At 44.4% G+C, this 19,626-nt stretch overlaps 1 protein-coding gene across 3 annotated transcripts in view; it reads right to left on the reverse strand.

Annotated features, from left to right (window-relative positions):
• SH3GL3 (SH3 domain containing GRB2 like 3, endophilin A3) overlaps positions 1-19,626 on the reverse strand; it is a 1,443,414-nt gene that overhangs the window by 683,810 nt on the left and 739,978 nt on the right. For 2 of the 3 annotated variants that reach the window (XM_078684579.1, XM_078684581.1), the window contains one exon: positions 5,339-5,497. The exons of the other annotated variant lie outside the window; for it this stretch is intronic. In XM_078684579.1, coding sequence (XP_078540705.1) covers positions 5,339-5,497 — 159 coding nt within the window. The remainder of the gene's footprint in view (positions 1-5,338; positions 5,498-19,626) is intronic. 3 annotated transcript variants of the gene reach the window in all.

The raw sequence follows: 19,626 nt of genomic DNA on the forward strand, positions 1-19,626 counted from the left end.
TTTTGAAACAGCACAATTTTAGGCAATGTAGAGTGGCCCTTATCTATCTCCAAAAATGTGGCAATCCTTTTATTAGCTATGTAATGGCAAACTTCCTCTGGGCCTGTGTAAAAAAAAGAAAGCTTTTCCACTAATCTAAAAAACGTGATATAGTTCTGATTAATTTTATTTTTGTTAATATTGTCTGTACTTTTATGATCTTTGTTTGTATTTAAGATCGAATAAAGCTTTTATGATGATGATGATGATGACTAGAGGGTCTGGTTGATAGCTAGACTGTTCACATTTTTAACAAAATTTGAACTAAACTTTGTTTTTAACTTTTCTACATACATGGAACCATGCCAAACACCAGTAGCGGGGAATCACATTTTCCTTCTACTGTTCGAACAACTTCCACAGGAATACTGTTCTAAGGGTATGCCCAGACGTGGATCCCTTGCTCGATGGGCCACTGGATTCAAAATAGCCTGGCTGATGACGGATATTACACTGAAACCTGTTACAGGATGCTTGTTTCTGGAGCAGGGAGAATCTGGCTTGGCAGGTCGGGCTGGACTGTTCCCATGAGTAACAGGGTCAAAACTGATTTGAACATGGCTGGGTCCAAACTAGGGTGGTGTAGCGAACAAAAGTACAATGGATTTAACCCAGATATCTTGACAGGGGGTGAATGTTTGATTCATTCAGCATTCTGTCCATTGTTTTTTTGCTGCAACACTGATCTCAGATATGGCAATCCCTGACCCACTGGTCCTCCCACTGTGGATTGTTTCCAACTCCTACACTAACCTCTGGGCCTTTGTACCCGCGACTGTGGAGTGGTACTCCCAGAAAACAGAACAGATAGGATGCTTACCGCAGTCACCCCACCCAGCTATCCTGACACTGTGGAACTCTCCCCAGTGGCTGATCCCCTGGACCAGACCAGGCCCCCTTGCTTGTGCTCCCTCTGGGAGCAATCCAAGCTCTAGGGCTGGGAATAGGGTACCCTTGGTCTCTGCCAACTCCTATCTCTCCTCCCACTCTCAGAAGGAAAATTTAACCCATCCTTCCCCCCCCCCCCCACTATACTGGGACCTGTCTGGGTCACTGCGAACCCCCTCTCCCTCTGTTGAGGGGAACCTGAGCCAATCCCCTTAGGTTCACTCCCCAATGACTTTTCAGACATTCTGGTACTCACCCAGAGATCTGCCTCCTTTGCAAGTTCCTTGGGGTCATAGAACTTAAAATCCACCAGGTGTTGGGATTGCTCTGAAAAACAGTGACTAAACATGTACTCTCTGGCAATCAAATTGTACAGCCACTCTAAACTGTTTACAATGCTACCTTTCACCCAACCATCCACTATCTTTCAAAAGTACCCCACAAAATACTCATAGGACTTGAGAGATAGTTTCTGTCTGTCCCTGAATCTCAACCTGCACTCTTTTGGGGTGAATCCATACTTTTTAACAAGAGTTTCCTTCATGGTGGGATACCTTTGCTTGTCACCCTTCTCTCTGGCCAGAAGGGCATCTCTCCCATCACCAGGAATATGGTTCTATATGTCAGCTCTCCAATCTTCCTCAAGGATCCTGTGCTTCTCTAGAGCTACCTCATATTCCTGAAACCATCGGTTTATGTCAATCCCTTCTTTGGAGTCAAGCACCAAGTCTCTGGGTATGTGGACTTTTTCTTCAACAATTGAGACAGTAGTATTGATGTCACCATTTCTGCTAGACTCTGTCAGCTGTTTTGCCTCCAGGTCCCACTCTTTGAGACCCATTTCATGAAACAGCAAGAGTTGTCTTTCTTCTATGGCTCTCTCAACTGCAGTAGCCTCCATGGCAGGTTTTTCTGTCGCTAAGGCCCTTTCAGCCTCAGCTCTTCTGTCCTTTGTAGTTTGGGCCACCTGCAGCCTCAGGTTCCTCTTAGCCTGTCTGTCCTCAAACTCCACAAGGGACAAAACGGGACAGAGTATGACAACCTATGTCCTCATGGCCAGCCGGCGTGAGGCAAAGGATATCAGTTACTCGATGAGTAACGAATTCCACGCCACATGAATTATCAGTGGTCTGGTAATCAGAATACTCAAGCACTCAGACGCCAGCTCCCGTATGATTGATCATTGTGATTACCAAACCACTGAAAATGCATGCGTCTTGGGATTTGTTTTTACAGCTGTCATTTAATTTGACTCACTATATCAGCAAATTAATACATGTGATTTCCACATTGATGCATAAAAACTACATTGAGTAACTAGTATCCTTCACCTTAGGCCAGATGGGTGTGAGGACATAGAATGTCATCCCCTTCCGGTTTTGATGCAAGTAACTGTCCGGGCCGTCCCCATCTGGGCTCAACTAATTTGCACATTGTTGCTTATTTAGTTGTGCTCTTGGCCCCTATATAAGAGTTACAGCCAAATTGAGAACCTGATGTCTTTCACCTCTGGTTGGCTGGCCGTGAGGACAGACGGCTGTCATACCCCATCTCAGTTTGATGCAAGCAACTGTCCGAGCCTTCCGCATCTTGGTTCAACTAATTCTCCCATTGCTGATCATTTACTGTTGCTCTTGATCCCTATATAAGAGGCATGTGACCAAATTGGTTGGTGCATATGTGAAAATATCATATTGGGTCTGTTTCTTCACTTTATAATTCCTTGTTTTATTCCTTTCCTTAGACTTATAGGGGCAGATTTATGAAGGCCTTGCGCCGCCGGTGCGTCACTTTTAACATGGGAAAAAGTGACGCACCGGCGGCGCAAGGCCTTCATAAATCTGCCCCATAGTGCTTTTGCTCTGTCATGATGAAGACCTCAGAATAACAGAGGTTGAAAAGTCGTCAACAACCAGACAAAAATGCACTCCTTTTTATTCTTAAAAAAACAATCAAGATAGCAGTCATTTGTTTTTTTTAAAGTGATGCACTTTTTGTTACTCCGTCCATTACATCCCACTGCATCTTCCCATCACTAAAAAACATGAGCACTAGTTTTTGTTAATTACAATAAAAAAGTAAGGATACTTTAAGCAATGAAATAATGTCTTTTCTATGAAATATGTGTCTGTGACCTTGTTACTCTATAATTGTTTTTTTTTTTTTAAATGTAAAAGAATTCTACATAGACTACTTCTGTTTCCCGGCTGGTGAAACTTCTAAAGAGATTAATTTCTTTGTGAACCACTGTTTATACAAACACTTCCTAAAGGTGGCATTTCTAAAACAATAATATGAAATCCATCCTTACCAGTAAAGAGAGTTCATCATTACCATTCCAAAAATAGGAAACATGCTGTAGCTACTCCTTTCTAATCAGAAATTATAGCGTAAAAGTGTTTGAGCAATTTTCAATGCTAGCCAATGAGAGGAGTAGACCTCAAAATAGTGGTAAACAAATGTAGCTGTCTCACTACCAGGACATGTAGAACATACAAGTACATTTCCTACCATTTACCTGCACAACACCCCGCTCTTAGGGCTACTTAGGGCCTATTTTAGGGGTAACTTATGGATAATGAAAGGGGGGATTTTAAGGCTTGGCAGGAGGTTTTAAATGCCTATTCAAAGTGGCAGTAAACTGCACACACAGGGGTTGCAATGGAAGGCCTCAGACAGGGTTGAAAGGCTACGTGTGTGGGTGGCACAACCAGTGCTGCAGGTCCACTGGCAGCATTTTGGTTACAGGCCCTGGGTATATTGTATACCACTATTCAATGGACTTACAAGTAAACAAAATATGTGAATTGGGTATTCACCAATGTCACCATTTTGAGGGAAAGGGACATATGCACTGGTTAGCAGTGGTAGAGTGCTCAGAGCCCTGAATCCAACAAAAAGAAGGTCAGAAAAAGGGGGGAAGTAAGGTAAAGAGTTTTGTGTTACTCTTCAAGAGAGGGCCATTTTCCAACACTAATGATAAGAAAACAGAACAATTTTCGTCTTTCTCCAACAAATAAAAACCACAAACAAATCCCTATAGAACAAAAATGTTTCTTTTCAAAATTAACTTTAAGGATACAATCCCAGGATGGCACGGCACCAACTCGTGAATAAGAGGGATCCCTCATATGCTGGCAATTGAACTTATGGTATACTGGGAACTACCCTATTCCTATTATAACACCTACTAGGATATTGATTAGAATTAATTATTATAGAACGAATATACGCTTGATTGCTAGTACTAGGAGACCACTAGGCAATTATTCGTTTAGGCTGGCTATAGATCCTACGAGAAATTAGCAACTAAAACTAACTTAGATCTTATATGCTGTGTTCACTATGTAACTCTCAACGTGTAAAAAAGAATGCGTAACGCAGACTATTTAATAAGGAGACACCTTGCCCTGTTTATTGTTTTTGTCCTGTGACTGACCTTTACATTCTTTGATAAGATATCTTCATACATGTTTAGGACTCATCTTAAACCTTGACAAAGCACTGTTCACTTTGCCATGGATATCTTGCTCTGACAGACTAGGGTTTCTATTTAGCAGAAAACATAAATAACATCCTTAGATTCTGTAGAATGACACCTGTAGGAGATCTATAATTTGTTTGAATAAAAGTTAAACACCTCCATCACAATAATTAATTCTGTCTTTTAATGATTACTATTAGTCTTAAAAAAAAGAAATAATAGGAAGGAGCCAATCGTATCACTAAAATGTTCACTACTAGTCCTTTTCAGCTTGAAACTTGAGCAAGAATTTAAGAAAGGCGTGTGAGCCAGCCTTTCGTCATTCCAAGGTATATAAAATAAATAAAACGTGTACTTGAATTAGACTTAAAAAGGCTATGCTACAAACCTTCTAGTGCTGGTACTTCCTCAAGAAGTGGGTGTTATGTACCAGGTAGGACAGTGCTGCATCATGAGAAGCAGGTTTTCCTGGCAGATAAGTGCCGGCAGGGCATGGAGCACCATTGAGGAGGGGGTAATGAGTCCTGGTCATTCTATAGAGTAGGACAAGCGCTAAAGGCCTTTGGGATGAATACGCAAGGAACTAAGCAATTTCATAGGGGAAGTGCGGACAGGAGACATCATTTGGTTAGAGGACCCCACTATACTCTGTAAAAAGCAAAGAACAATTACATTGTATCAATAAATAAGGTATTGTAACAAAGTGCTGTAATAACCAATGTAATATGGATTTTTCGCCTACCTAAAACATTAACTAATATAGGTGTTATTAGACAATTTCATGTGACTTGTATTCAACTGCGCAGAAAGGGAAACTTGTGATCACCTCAATAAGAGGTCCATAAAAAGATAAATGCATATTGCATAGTCTGTCATAGCACAAATTGTGGATAGGTGCATGTACACATACAGAGCTAACATACTTACATCGTTTGCTAGAAAGTTTTGCATGCTCGTTTTAGCAATGGTCGTCGACTCCATAAATTTTCCTTCTGCTTGTTTAACTTCTTCTTGTGTAACTTTACCAAGATGCCTCTTATTGTAATCGTAATCCAATCGACGGCCTTCAAGTTTTTTTAAATAATGCTTAAAAAAGAATATAAGATTACATTGTGTAGAGATTTGCCAATTTTGCTATGAGTACTACCACATATCAGTTAAATAATAGACAAAGTTGTTAGGCTGCATTAGAGTGGTGTAGGAAATATTTTCAGTAAATGTTGATTGCGTGCAAACAGCTCCTTCTCAATGAATCAACAAATCTAACTAGTTATTTATTTTTCTGACAAGAGTAAATGTGGGAGAGTCACAAAAAATGGGGGAGAGAAAAGGGGAACTTTCATCTACTGCAACAAATCCACTACATTTGGGCTATTAAACTGATATTTTAGGCTTGGTCGAGGATCACTTTGCAAATGACTCAGAGGCTTCTTCGCCCCTTAGCCTTCTGTCTCCTCCTAATCAGTGATCCCAGGTGGCACATGGGTGCTCTGCAATGGAAATTTTTATTTCAGTGAGCCAACCATCAAGGCAATCTGACAGATGCAATCTGGGTCTCAGAAAAGACAGCTCGCGATTTGCAGTAATGGCTGTTAAAATGCAATCGTTCCGTGCCAGGCTTCTTTCCCTTTCCCACCAAGAACTGACAGTAGTTACTGACGCATCCCTCCTGGGTTCATCTGGTGGAAGTAGACATCAGATGACTCTGGTCTCTGGTGGAGGGCTGGCTCCACATCAATCTGTTGGATTTATGGGCGATTCACATTACTGTAAAGGTCTTCCTCCAGTCCATCAAGACGAGGGTGATGCAGGTTAACATACATTCAATAATATTTAATCAACTGTGAGTGACAAGCCCATGAGAGGATCTCATGGCTATCATGTTGTATTCTACTATTTGTGGTGGGGGAGCAGAAAGGGGGTTATTGAGGGACTAATTTAACTGTTACTAAATCTGACCTCTGTAATGGGATTGGTTTTTCCTTATGGTGGGTGTGCTCTTGGAGCTAATTGGCGATAGAGTAGGTTGTTGGTTGCGATCAGTAATGGGGTTGAGAATAGCAGTATAGTGAGAAAGAAGGGAAACAGATGTTTTTGGTTGAATCAGGATCTTAGGATTGAATGACTAAATGCCATGCCTAGTGGGGGTAATTTTTTTATGTTGTGAAATAAAGTTTATTGGTCCAGTAATCATTGTAGACCCCACAATCTGCTTTTGCGTAGGGTAAAGCCTTCACTCCAGGTATTTATGGACAGTGCCTCCATCCCTAGACCTTTTACTTCCAATTCATTGATTTCTGGTGTGTTAATTGAATTAGTTTGCTGGAAGCAAAATTAGGCTACAACACCCAGAATACATTAAGATATCAGAGAAATTCCCAGGTATGGAAACAGATTTTGTAATGACCTGCAGAGGCGGTGCTCTACCTACCTTTGAATGATTGGGTAGACTCAAGTTGTTTGAGGTGGTGCTTGTTAGGAACAGTGGGCCCGATCCACAGAATGAACTTAAGACTAAATCCTAAACGTACTATTATTTGGTATTCACAGAATGCACTTACTACTTTCGGGATTCACAGAGTGAACTTACTACTTTCGGGATTCACAGAATAAACGTACTACTTTCGGTATTCACGGAATAGATTTAAGACTACGAACTCTAAGTCCGAACTCAGGCCGGAAATTCCGGCCAGGAGGCAGAGCTTCCGGCTTGGGGGCGGAGCTTGCGGCCCAGAGATGGAGATTTCAGCCATGGCTAAAATCCCCACCTCCGAGCCGGAAGCTCCGCCTCCAAGCCGCAAGCTCCACCTCTGGGCCGGAAGCTCCGCCTCTGGGCCGCAAGCTCCGCCCCAAGTCGGAAGCTCCGCCTCCGGGCCGGAATTTCCGGCCCGAGTTCGGATTTAGAGTTAGTAGTCTTAAATCTATTCTGTGAATACCGAAAGTAGTAAGTTTATTCTGTGAATCCCGAAAGTAGTAAGTTCACTCTGTGAATCCCGAAAGTAGAAAGTGCATTCTGTGAATACCAAATAGTAGTAAGTTTAGGATTTAGTCTTAAGTTCATTCTGTGAATCGGGCCCAATGTGTTGGCCCATTGAGTGTTCTTGCTTACGGGTGCAATAAAACTGTACAATCATGACCTAATGATTTCGGGCCCTTATGTATCAACACATTTCCCTATAGAGACAAAATGGGTCAAGTGCTAAGTTCCTGTGTTGTTTAATTCGAGTTTTATGTGAATTTATAACTGCTGGAGATTAATGGTCTATATAGTATGCACCTTTGCATTTTTGTTGTGTAAGCAGTTTGTAGTAATTGCTTTTTAGCTGAAGCAGTTAAGTAAATCTTAGTCACTGAGTACCTCTTTCTTCTTTTTAGGGCTTGTATGGGGGCATGGTGCAGTCAGAAGCAATAAATAAAGCAGGCATGGCTCACAGGTTGCAGTAAGAAACCCTGCCCTGGAACTTGGTGGGCCCTTTTATTTCTTATCCATGCACAACTTTTGGGTACTACCAAAAATCTAACTCCACATGTGTGAACCCAGAGCACCGCTGCTTAAATGATGCACTCCCTTCACTTAACACTACATACGGCCCCAACTTAAAAAACTTTGAACAAAACTCAAATAAACACATGGATGTTGTAGAACAAGCTCAAAGGCATTCTCCACTAACTAGTCCCCTGTTACTTCTATACTACAAAGTCTCTAAGGTAACTGGATGGTGCAGGGTAGATCACAAAGGGATTGCAGATCTCTGCGCCCCACTGAGGTGGGCACTGTTTCTTCACTGCATGGAGTGGGAGCAAGAGCATGGCCACTCCCAACCTCAGCCTACAAAAGTCGAACAGGAGAGTCTGTCCCATCCCGACACCCTGGTTCCCACTCATCACCTGACTAGTTGTCTTCTTTGTTCTCTTACCGTTCGCTGTGTTCCTCTAGGATGATAGATTCTGGGTGACCACCTCACTCCCTCATTGGGCCTTGCCGTGGTGGTTGTTTGTGGAGTTTGACAGTAATCTCGCAAAAAGGAGTACATGGCTCGCTCAATAGGCTGATTATGATGGTGGGCAATAAAAATAACTTTGTTCATGGTTCTCATGAAGCCTTCAACTTCACCGTTGGGTTTAGGCCATTAGGGTGTGAACTTCCTGTGTGTAATGTCCCATGACTGTAATATTTGGGGTAAGTGGGTCAAGTCTTCCAGTGGCCTGGCAGGGAATTACGTTTTGGATGGCTGTCTCCACCAATTCATCAAGTTGAGAGAAGCACACTTTTGTCTCAACAGACTCTTGGTTTTTACTATTCGTAGGTGACTGCTGTGTGCAAGCTATATTGTTTGGGCACAAGGATGTCAGGGATCACTAGCCAGTGGCCATGTAGAAGGCACCCTTTGCCACCTACTACCAACTAATGGCATATATTGTAGAGTATTTAAAGCACCCTCTGATCCCAGTGGGACATCATGATTGCCTACTGCGAAGGTCAACTGCAGGAAGTTGTCTTGCTGTGTGGCTGCTACAATGGCGTCCAGCTTCATGGGCCTTGGTCAGGACCGTTCTACCACATACCGGACATATTCCTTTCTCTTGGGATTCTCAGTCTTCTAGCAGAATCGCTGCACAGGGATGCCGGGGAAGATGGTCTGTTGGATTTGAGGACTACTGCTTATATTCCACCATAAACATGTATCCCTGCTGCTGGAGGACCAATTTTTCCATGCGGGCCGTGGTTTCTTTTGATGATGACCTTGGAAAAAGGGGAGTAGGGGCTTTTGGTCAGTCTTTACCACCAGAGGGTGCCTGCACACATAAGGAAGGAAATGGCAGAAGCCCCAGTGGATTGCTCTTTCCTCTCTGTAAAATCTGAGTGTGGCGCTGCTTAGTGAGTTCAGAGCTCGACTCACATAGACCACTGGTACCCATTCTCTACATCCTTGTTTCTGCAACAGTATTGCACCCAAAACTGTGGGGCGGTGATCTACTGACAGAATAGTGTATTTCAACGCACCAAAGTAAGCATAGTGAAAGTGGTGTTGGCTGAGAGGCCATCCTTGGTTTGTTGAAAGGCCACTTTATAGTCTGAGCTTTTGTGAGCAAACCCAGAGCACCCAGGTTAAATGGCCCTCTTCCTTCATAGTGAATGTGGGTCGTCAAATACAGGGCACTTGCAGAGGAAACAAGAGCTAGTGACTATCAGCCTTTGGGTTCAGCTGGGTAAGACACCTGTAAAGGATTATACTGTGCAGCTGAATGTTAAGGCAGCTTCAATTTTGTGTACAGAGTCAGCTCCTCATACTTATAGTGAGCTCTGCAAATATTCACCTGAAAACATGGAACTGAATATGATTTTGGGGAGAGCCACTCGGTAGTCCAATCACACCATTTGACAATTACAATATGCTATGGTACAATATGGGACATAGCAAATATTGGGTTTCGGCTTTAGTACATCCTCAACAATGTAAATCTCTGAGTAGGAAGAGGGACACCCTGTCAAGTCCCAAGTTTATCAGTATACTGAGCCCTACTGTTTCCTTGTCAGTGCCTTTGATTTCCAGGCCTCTACCCTGCTGATCCTTTGGCCTTTATCAACATTGGTTTGTGCAAGATAGATTGCAGAGACGCATGAGGCATATGGATTCATAGTATTCTGAGCAGAGCTATAAAACATGAAAGGCCACATGCCTTCACTTTGCTCGGGGTGGGACAACCATAAGTCACCTAAGGACTGGACACGCAAGTGTATGTTCACGATTGCCATCATGGGCTATTACAATGGTGTGCGCAATAACTCCAATGCTGGAGAGGGTCAGACTGTCAATAATACTTTTTTTTGATTTCGTTAAAAATCATAAAAGATTTTACAAGCCCGTTATACAAATTATTTAAAAATTGTGGTTTAAGAAGTGCAAAGAATAAAAACATTGTGCCGTCATTACTCAATCCTCACCAACAGTTGATATAAAAAATATTAACTATATAACCAGTACAATTTAAAAACGCTGGGATTTTCATTGAGGAGAAATCAGAAAATTGTTCAGGAGCGGGTGAGGAGAGACCAGTCTGTATTATTAGAGGCACTCAAGTTGATTATTGTGTATTATCTAGTTCTTTGGCTGCCATTTCCCAAAACGTAATGGCTTTTCAGGACAGTTGGATAGACAAACCTCCAAGGCATTTGGTGACAACCGCTCTGCATGTCCTTAATTGGGTTTTCCTGAAGATCTAACGAAGGACATTTTTTCGAGTTTCTAGAAGCGAGGGGCAGATGCGTAGGAGGTGTAATAATGTCTCTTCTCCCTGTCCACAAAATCGGCATTCTTTTGTTGGCCATGTGCACTTCCATTTCGGGGTCAAATCCTTTGTGGGGAAGTGTCCCAACCTTAGCATCGTCAGATAGTGCTTTTTGTGATGTGCAAAGTGTTCTGACACATATTATTGTAGTTTCAACATCTGATAAGATTGAATCACTGCCCATGCATGCCTTTTTTTTGCAAAGGCAGTTTTGTCCATGAACAAAGAAATTCATTTGGTTGCAATGTTGGCGACATTTTTTAACACAGAGTAGGAGGTAATTGTGTGCCAGACCTCTTCGAGGTGTAGGTCTGCGAGTGATTCTTTTAATACGGTGACAATGGAGTTGTTTTCCCTTGCTCACTGTTCAATTTCTGCCCTGCAAGAGTGGGCTAAGGTATTTTCCTCTGCTTGCCTCATCCGCCAGTAATATTTGGCTATCGCTCCTTGTCGGGCTGGTTTCAGGTTTTTAAGCCCGTATCCCACTCTAATCTGAGACCGGGAGATATGCGTGGCGATTGAGAAAAAACTCTTAAAGAGAGTCAACTGAGCTTGATTTAAGGCGGCTGCATCTTTAGTGTTCATCAATTCTGACCTGTATGATATTGTTAGAATACATTTAGCTGCAATTACCTTTAGCAGGTGACCAGTTGAACAGCCTTTTGACTTCCTTTCTAAAGTTTTAAAGGCATAGAGAAGTTGTTTAGCTTTCGTTTTTTCTTGGTCCAGCTGGTGGTTGAAGTTAAGATAATGGTCAAGTTGAAACCCAAGATATTTATATGAGTTCACCTGTGATATTGGTATGTTATCTAGCTTCCAGATGAATTTGCCTTTTGACTCTATTTTCCGATGTTTATAGAAGCATAGCACTTTGGTTTTCTTGAGATTTATTGTTAATTGTGCTGTGGTCATATATGCTCCTAGTTGGGTCATTGATGGCTGCAGCCCTATCAGTGTTTGTGATAGAAGAACAATGTTGTCTGCATATTGGAGGCTGTTGATTGTCGTGTTACCCAGTTTTGGGGGGTCTGTTTGAACTTGTTGGAGATCTTTCTCAAGGTCGGCAGTGTAGATGTTAAATAGGCAGAGGACCAAAACGCACCCCTGTTTTAATCCGTTTTTGGTTGGAATCTTGCTTCTTATACTGCACCCGTCTCCTATCCTTACTTGTACCTACGTGTCTGAGTAGAGGTTGATTATCGCCTCCAGAAGTTTAGTCGGTGCCCTCCAATTTTGCATTTTGGCCCATCGACTTGCTCTTGGTACTTTGTCGAAAGCTGCTTTGAGAGCGATGAAGCATGCGTTCAGAGTGCGTGATTTTGCATATGCTTGTTTGGCTAGGAGTGTAACCGCGGAAATGTTGGTACCCATTCCAGCCCGAAATCCGGTTTGCGTATTTGGCATCAGATTTGTACGGCTCACTCAATCTTCTAGATCTACCAGCAAATTCAAAGCATAAATCTTTGCCTCAACGTCAATTAGTGCCATCATTCTATAATTCGCCGGGTCCGCGCGTGAACCTGATTTGTATATGGGGTTTAAGAAGCTTCCTCGCCAGGAGTCCGGGATTGTGCCTGATGCTAGACCGTGTGTGAACAGCGGAGTGAGGATACCAGACCAAAATGAGGGGTCATGTCGAAATAATGAATTTGGGAGCCCATTAGCCCTGGAGCGCCTTCAGTCCTTAAATTTCTTATGATGTTGAGGACCTGCTCTTGTAAAATCTACGGGGTGAGATCTGATAGTCCTAACTTTACTGTATCGTGGACTATTCCTGCATTTGAGACTCCATAGTTTGCGATGTCAATAGGTGGAATTGCATTGTATGTAAGTTCAATATGCGCCCTTCAGGTATCCTCCATTATTTCAGAGTTGAAATGGCGGTTCTTGCCATTTGATAACTTCCCAGAAGAGCTTCAAGTCTCTTTGTTTGATGGCATGGTGGAGTTTTGCCCAGATAAGTTCTCTAATGTCTTTCTCAGCTGCCTTGGTTTTTCTTTTTAGAGTTTTTCTTGATTTTGATATTAAGGAAAGAATATCTTGTGAAGAGTCTGAACCTTGGGTTCGTAGTTGTCTTAAGTATTTATTCAGTTGATTTTTTTGTTTCCTTAGGTTGTTAGTAAACCACGCTGCCCCCACCTATCTTCCTGCTTTGCGGCTGATGCATTGTTTTGTGAATTCCTTATTTAGATCATGAGTAAAAGATATCCAGGCCTTTATAAGTAATGGTTCGACTTTGAAGCTCACCAAGCGAGTTGTGCATGTGGCCATAAGATTGCAGATACTTTCCATTTTCCAAGCAAGTCATTTCAGGTTATAAAATTGTGTTTGTAGGGACATTGCTTTGTCTGTTGGTAAATTTGCAGTTCCTATGAGCAAAGAGAGGATTTGGGGCTAGTGGTCACTTTCTGTCCTTTCTTTAATTTGGAAGTTTGAGCTGTAAGGGAGAATATCCTGATCTGTTGGTGCGTAAACAATGGTTGATCCTGTTTTTTGCGTGACCCTGGTGTATGCTGGAAGACACCCCGGCAAGACTCGTCCGTTAAGTATGCACATTGACTGTTCTTTCAGCAGGGATGCGCATCTGTTACCATGTGTGTCACCTCGTTTGCTAGGTCGAGTATGACCTATTAAGTTCTCTTTGCTGTCATATAATAGATTCATATTGAAATCTTCTGACAGTATGATGTTGGCACATGGGTGAGCAAGTTTAAGGGTGGCTAGATTTGCTGTTAAAGTCTCGATACTTGATCTCTTTTGTTTTGGTAATGGGTGGATGTAGACCTTCAATATTAGTAGGCTAAAGATAGGTGAGGCCACTAATTTGATGCATGACATCCAAGAGTCTAGATCTACTTCAGAAACTTGCAATGAGATCCACTTGGGTGAGTTCTTTACAGTTGTTGCTCCATCACTTCCCTTACAGTGGTTGTTTATTAATTTAATGTTGCTCCTGACCTCGCAGTCACCCTCCTTGCACAGGATGGCGTCCTTTACGCAGGTTTTGGTGACTTCTGGCATATTACATCCCGATGTGTGGCCTGGATTGTTGGATACTGATTATTTACCTTTTCAATGGGCTTGAATATGCTGTGTACATTTACTGGCTGCAAATGTTCTGTTATGGGTTGAATTTGACTTATTGAGGTGGAGATCGTATTAGTGGGTTGAATTTGACTTATTGAAGTGGCGATCTGGTTGGTGGATGGGGTCTTTTTGGCCTCTAGGCAAACGTCCTCAATGTTTGTAGATGTTATATCATCTTCACTTCGAGTCGCGTCTTGCTCCTTCGTTATGATGGTTACATTCTGTGCCTGTCTTAGTTTTTTCCCATTTCTGGCCTTTCTCAAATGTGTTCTCTCCCGCTTGGATAGTGGGGCTGCTGCTTTTGGTGACTTTGTGCAATGATCGATTGGGGAAATGGCCAGGGTGCCTGTGTTGCTTGATACTTCTGTTTGTGGTGAGCAAGTTTAAGGGTGGCTAGTTTTGCTGTTAAAGTCTCGATACTTGATCTCTTTTGTTTTAGTAATGGGTGGATGTAGACATTCAATATTAGTAGGCTAAAGATAGGTGAGGCGACTAATTTTATGCATGACATCCAAGTTGAGTCTAGATCTACTTGCCATGAGAAGTGATTCGAGACAAAGCTGGGGAGGCTTCCTTTTGCAATTCCTTATTTCGATTATCTTTTTGCGGTATTAAGATATTCTTTATATCCCGCGATTGGTGAGGGGTTTGTCTGCCATGCCTCTTGAAAGAGAAGGTCATACTGGTCAATTAATTCCATGAAATCAGGATCTTCTAATTTTGTGCTTAGGTCATTGACATTCCAGGAGCAGATGTTACAACCATTGTCTGGTTTCTTTGCCCTGGTTGAATTTGTTCATGCCATTCCGTCAATGGATCTTGTTATGTTAGGCTGCTAATGACCAGTGTCCTTAACTGCTTCAGGGTGAGCGAAGGTGATGGTGATTTTCCTTCTGGTTTGTACTGTGCTCTTTATTGTGCTGTATTCCTCCGGGCCTTTTGCGCCTCTCAGCATGCTCTCCGGTGGATTAGGTTGTTGTAACGGGCTTGGATAACAGGGGGAGCTAACTTTTTCATTTCTATGCCCCATTTTGCAAATGACTCCTGCTGCCGCCAGATCTGCTCAATGATGGAATTGTCAAAGAAAGTTGCTGTGGTAATTTCGTGACCGGTTGGGTTGGGTTAATACTTAAACTCTATGTTTTCTAAGTTGCCGGTGTCAATATGGATCAAGGAAGGGGGTGCTTTAAATAGTTTTAATAATAGGCTTCTATAGAGGATGTCGTGGGTTCCCTTTGAGACGTCGTAGGGGATGAAGTCCAACTTTTTGTTGTCATTAGTGATAGTGCTAAGTTGGTTTCCCGTACTTTTGCATTTTGCTCCTTAATGGGGATAGAACAAACCTGATCCTCTTCCCTCAGTATTTCCTTTACTTTGTTGACTGGTGGGTTGGACTTAGAGGAGTTGTCCCTGGCAATCCCCATTAGTTCAGACATTAAACCTGGGACTACAGCTAATTGATCTCTTATTTGAGTGCAGTGGCAATGGCATATTGGATAAGTTGTTTCTCGGTCTTGCACCCTGGTTATCATTTCATTAAAGTTTTGCAACTTTTGTTCAACGCCCTGTACATGGATGGCTAAGGTTTTTTAAAAGATCCACTTGGGTGTCTAACTTGTCTGCGTGGTAAATCATAGCTTTACCAATGGTGTCCAGAGTATTTAAAAAATGCGGCCAGACTGTATCTCTTTCTGTGTTAGTTGGAAATCCAGGGACAGTAAATTCAGTAAATCAGGGATCTCACTTGATTTTTCACTTGGTTTCTCCCTTTTTTGTGATTGCGGCACCGTGAGGGAATTTTCAAGATTTCTAAATTTGAGGGGCGTATCATCATATTGGTTGAAAAACGAGAGACCCTGGGCACTTTTATGCACTGATTCCGATGAGTGACACGGCATTGTTAATTGATCTTTCTTTTTGATGTTTATTTGGACAGGGTCCAAGTTGTCTGTAGACGTGTACGTGTGCATGTTTCCAAACGGGCTGAGGATGTTTGAGCTCGTCTCATATGTTGGGACAACCTCATTACTGCAGTGGCGGCTAAGAGCCGGTTGTTTTTCCTGCTGCAGATATAATTCTGAAGCAGGTGGTTGGTAGTGTATTAGTGCCTCTGTGACTTTATTTTTTTGACTTTGTCCCCTTTCTAGAAGGGTGTTGGTTGTGTGAAATTGTGAGACTCGGGATTCACTGTTTGTTGCATTTTGGGGGACTGGTCCCGTTTCCCAAAGTTCTTCTAGAACTTCTGTTTCATTCTTGTTGCTCTTAATGCTGCTTCTGTCCCGGAGGGACTTTGTGGCGATTTCACTTTGAGTGTCGGTAGTATCATCAATTTAATTTGATGCAATCCTGGTTAGTCTTGATGGTTTTTGTAGCAACTTTTAAAAAATCAGTGATCAGCACCCGTTCGCTGCTGGTTGGGCATGAATGGTGTCTATATGGTACCAATGGAGTACCCTTCTGGCCACCTTCTGGAACAACGTGCGGAGCTGACTCAATTTGTTTTTTGCAGATGGCAGACTTGGTGCTTGTCTTTACAGGGGTTATTGCAGTGATCGTGGATAAACCTCCAAGCGTTTACTGTTTGGCACTGTTTATTTGCCTTGGCTCTGTTTGGTTAACTCCTCCCTGCGGGGAGCCTGGTGGGGTGTTGGTTTCCTGCATGACCAATGCCGGGAGCCACCCTTTTCCGCTTCTTTCTTGGAGTTGGTTAACAATTTTTTGTCTTTTTTCTCCCTTTCCCTTGTCCTTCCAGACCTCATGGCGGAGTGTTGGCTTTTCACCTAATGAGCCGGAATTGCGGACTTGGACAGTGGTTTTGGAGCTTTGGGGAAGGGTTCAGTTTAGCAAGTTTTAACAAGTCTTGGTGTTTGAATCGTTTGTTTTTGTTTTGTTTAAATTGAATCAGTCTGAGAAATAAGTGAAATAAGTTTTTAGTTTGATCATTCTGTTTCTGTCCCTTCTGTGAGATCTAAGGGGGGCAGTTAGTTACCAAATCCGGATCAGGATCCCCTCTCTCCCACCGCCGGTGCCGAACCATTCTCACAACTTCTCACCGATAGGCTCTACCTCTGCCTCTGCTGCCGGTCACCATCAGCTGGCATGTGGGCTGGCGTGCTTACTGCTACTTCTCCCCTGCTACTGCTTCAGTTTCTCTCTGTGGATGTGGGGCTCTTATCTCCTTGCTGGGCACTTTCCTAGACTAACAGTCAATCAATCAATCAATCAATCAATACATTTATAGAGCGCGCTACTCACCCGTAAGGATCTCAAGGCGCTTAAGGGAGGGGGATGCTGCTACTGCTCGAAGAGCCAGGTCTTGAGGTGTTTCCTGAAGGTGAGGTGGTCCTGGGTCAGTCGTAGGTGGGCGGGGAGGGAGTTCCACGTCTTGGCCGCCAGGTAGGAGAATGATCTTCCTCCGGTGGTGGTTCTGCGGATCCGTGGGACGGTGGCGTGGGCGAGGCTGGTGGAGCGGAGTTTGCGGGTTGGAGTGTGGAACGTGAGGCGGTTGTTGAGGTATTCGGGGCCTATGTCATGGAGCGCTTAGTGTTCGTGAGTGAGGGGCCTGAACGTTATCCTTTTGCTGACGGGGAGCCAGTGCAGGTCTCTCAGGTGGGCTGATATGTGGCTGTGGTGAGGGATGTTGAGGATGAGTCGTGCGGATGCGTTCTGTATGCGCTGGTGTTTTTTCTGATGTTTAACTGTGGTTCCTGCATATAGGGCGTTCCCGCAGTCTAGTTGGCTGGTGACGAGGGCCTGGGTGACCGTCTTTCTAGTTCCGGTAGGGCTCCCCCGGAAGATCTTACGGAGCATGCGCAGGGTGTTGAAACATGAGGATGAGATGGCGTTGACTTGCTTGGTCATTGTGAGAGAGGAGTCCAGGATGAATCCCAGGTTGCGTGCGTGGTCAGTGGGTGTTGGTGCAGTGCCCAGTGCTTTGTGCCACCAGGAGTCGTCCCAGGCGGATGGGGATAGTCCGAGGATGAGGACCTCCGTCTTGTCTGGGTTCAGTTTCAGACGGCTAAGTTTCATCCTTTCCGTGACGTTTTTCATTCCTTCCTGGAGGTTGAGTTTGGCGGTGGCTGGGTCTTTGGTGAGGGAGAGTATCAGCTGGGTGTCGTCCTCGTATGAGATGATGTTGAGGTTGCGTTTGCGTGCGATGGCGGCGAGGGGGCTCATGTAGATATTGAAGAGGGTTGGGCTGAGCGATGAGCCTTGGGGTACTCCGCAGATGATCTTGGTGGTCGTGGATCGGAAGGTAGGGAGGCGGACTCTCTGCGTTCTGTCGGAGAGGAACGAGGTGATCCAGCCCAGGGCTTTACCTTGGATCCCGGCATTGGGGAGGCGGGTTATTAGGGTGCGATGGCAGACTGTATCAAAGGCGGCTGGGAGGTCTAGGAGGATGAGGGCGGTTGTTTTTCCGTTGTCAACGCAGGGTCCAGATGTCGTCGGTGGCTGCGATGAGGGCGGTCTCGATGCTGTGGTTGGCTCGAAATCCAGACTGGGATGGGTTGAAGGAGCCATTGGCAAGAGGAATGCGGTCAGCTGTTTATTGACGATCTTCTCGATAACTTTTGCAGGGAAGGGAAGAAGAGAGATGAGGCAGAAGTTCTTGAGGTCTTTAGGGTCCGCTGTGGGTTTCTTCAGTAGGGCGTGATCTCTGCGTGCTTACAGCTCTTTGGGAAGGTGGCGGACGCGAGGGAGTTGTTTATGACGTTCCGTAGGTGGGGTGCGATGATGGTGTCGGCTTTATTGAAGATGTGGTGAGGGCATGGGTCGGAAGGAGAGCCGGAGTGGATGGTGTTCATAGCGTGGGTGGTATCTTCAGTGCAGATGGGAGTCCAAGCACTGAGGGTGGTTGTAGGGGGCGTTGGTTCGGGGGCTGGGGTTGGAGTCTGGGCACCGTTGCTGTCGTGTATATCGGCGATCTTGCGGTGAAAGAACGTGGCAAGGGAGTTTCAAAGGTCTTGCGACGGTGTGAAGTCGTTGCTGCTGGCGCTGGGGTTGAAGAGCTCTTTTACGATGCTGAAGAGTTCCTTGCTGTTGTGTATGTTGTTGTCCAGCCACTCTTTGAGCGATGTCTTTTTGGTGGTGCGGATCAGCTGGTGGTGTTTGCGAGTGGCGTTCTTGAGGGCTGTCAGGTTTCCTGTCGTCTGTTCGCGGCGCCAGACTTTCTCGAGGGTTCGGCAGGATTTCTTCCATTCTTTGAGGTTGTCGGTGAACCATGTGGTTTTCCTGTTGCCGGGATTGCCTGGAGGATTCTTCAGTGGTGCAAGGGCATCGGCGCAGTTGATGATCCACTGAGTGAGGTTGCGGGCTGCGGGGTCAGCAGTGTTGATTCGTGGGTTCTGGCTAAGTGATGTGGTTAGCTGGTCTGTGGTGACTTTGCTCCAGCATCTGCGGGGGATCTGTTGCGGGCAGAGGTGGGATGTGGTCTTCTTAAAGGTGAAGTGGATGCAGCTGTGGTAGGTCCAGTGTAGTCCGGTGGAGTGGCTGAAGGCAATGTGGCTGCTGGCAGAGAAGATGGGGTCGAGCTTGTGGCCGGCGTAGTGGGTGGGGGTGTTCACCAGTTGCTTGAGTCCGAGGTTGGCGAGGTTGTCGAGCAGGGTGTTGCTGTTGTTGTCGTTGTTGTTCTCCAGGTGGAAGTTCAGGTCCCCTAGGAGGATGTAGTCTGATGAGATGAGGGCGTGTGGGCTGATGAAGTCGGCAATGGCTTCACTGAATTGTGTGCGTGGGCCCGGGGGTCTGTAGATGAGCGTTCCTCTGAGGGTGCTCTTGGGCTCGGTGTGGATCTGGAAGTGTAGGTGTTCGGCGGTGGTGAGGGCATCTTCTGAGTTGGT

This window comes from Lissotriton helveticus, chromosome 3_2 (assembly GCF_964261635.1).
Source record: "Lissotriton helveticus chromosome 3_2, aLisHel1.1, whole genome shotgun sequence".
Classification (NCBI taxonomy): Eukaryota; Metazoa; Chordata; class Amphibia; order Caudata; family Salamandridae; genus Lissotriton; species Lissotriton helveticus.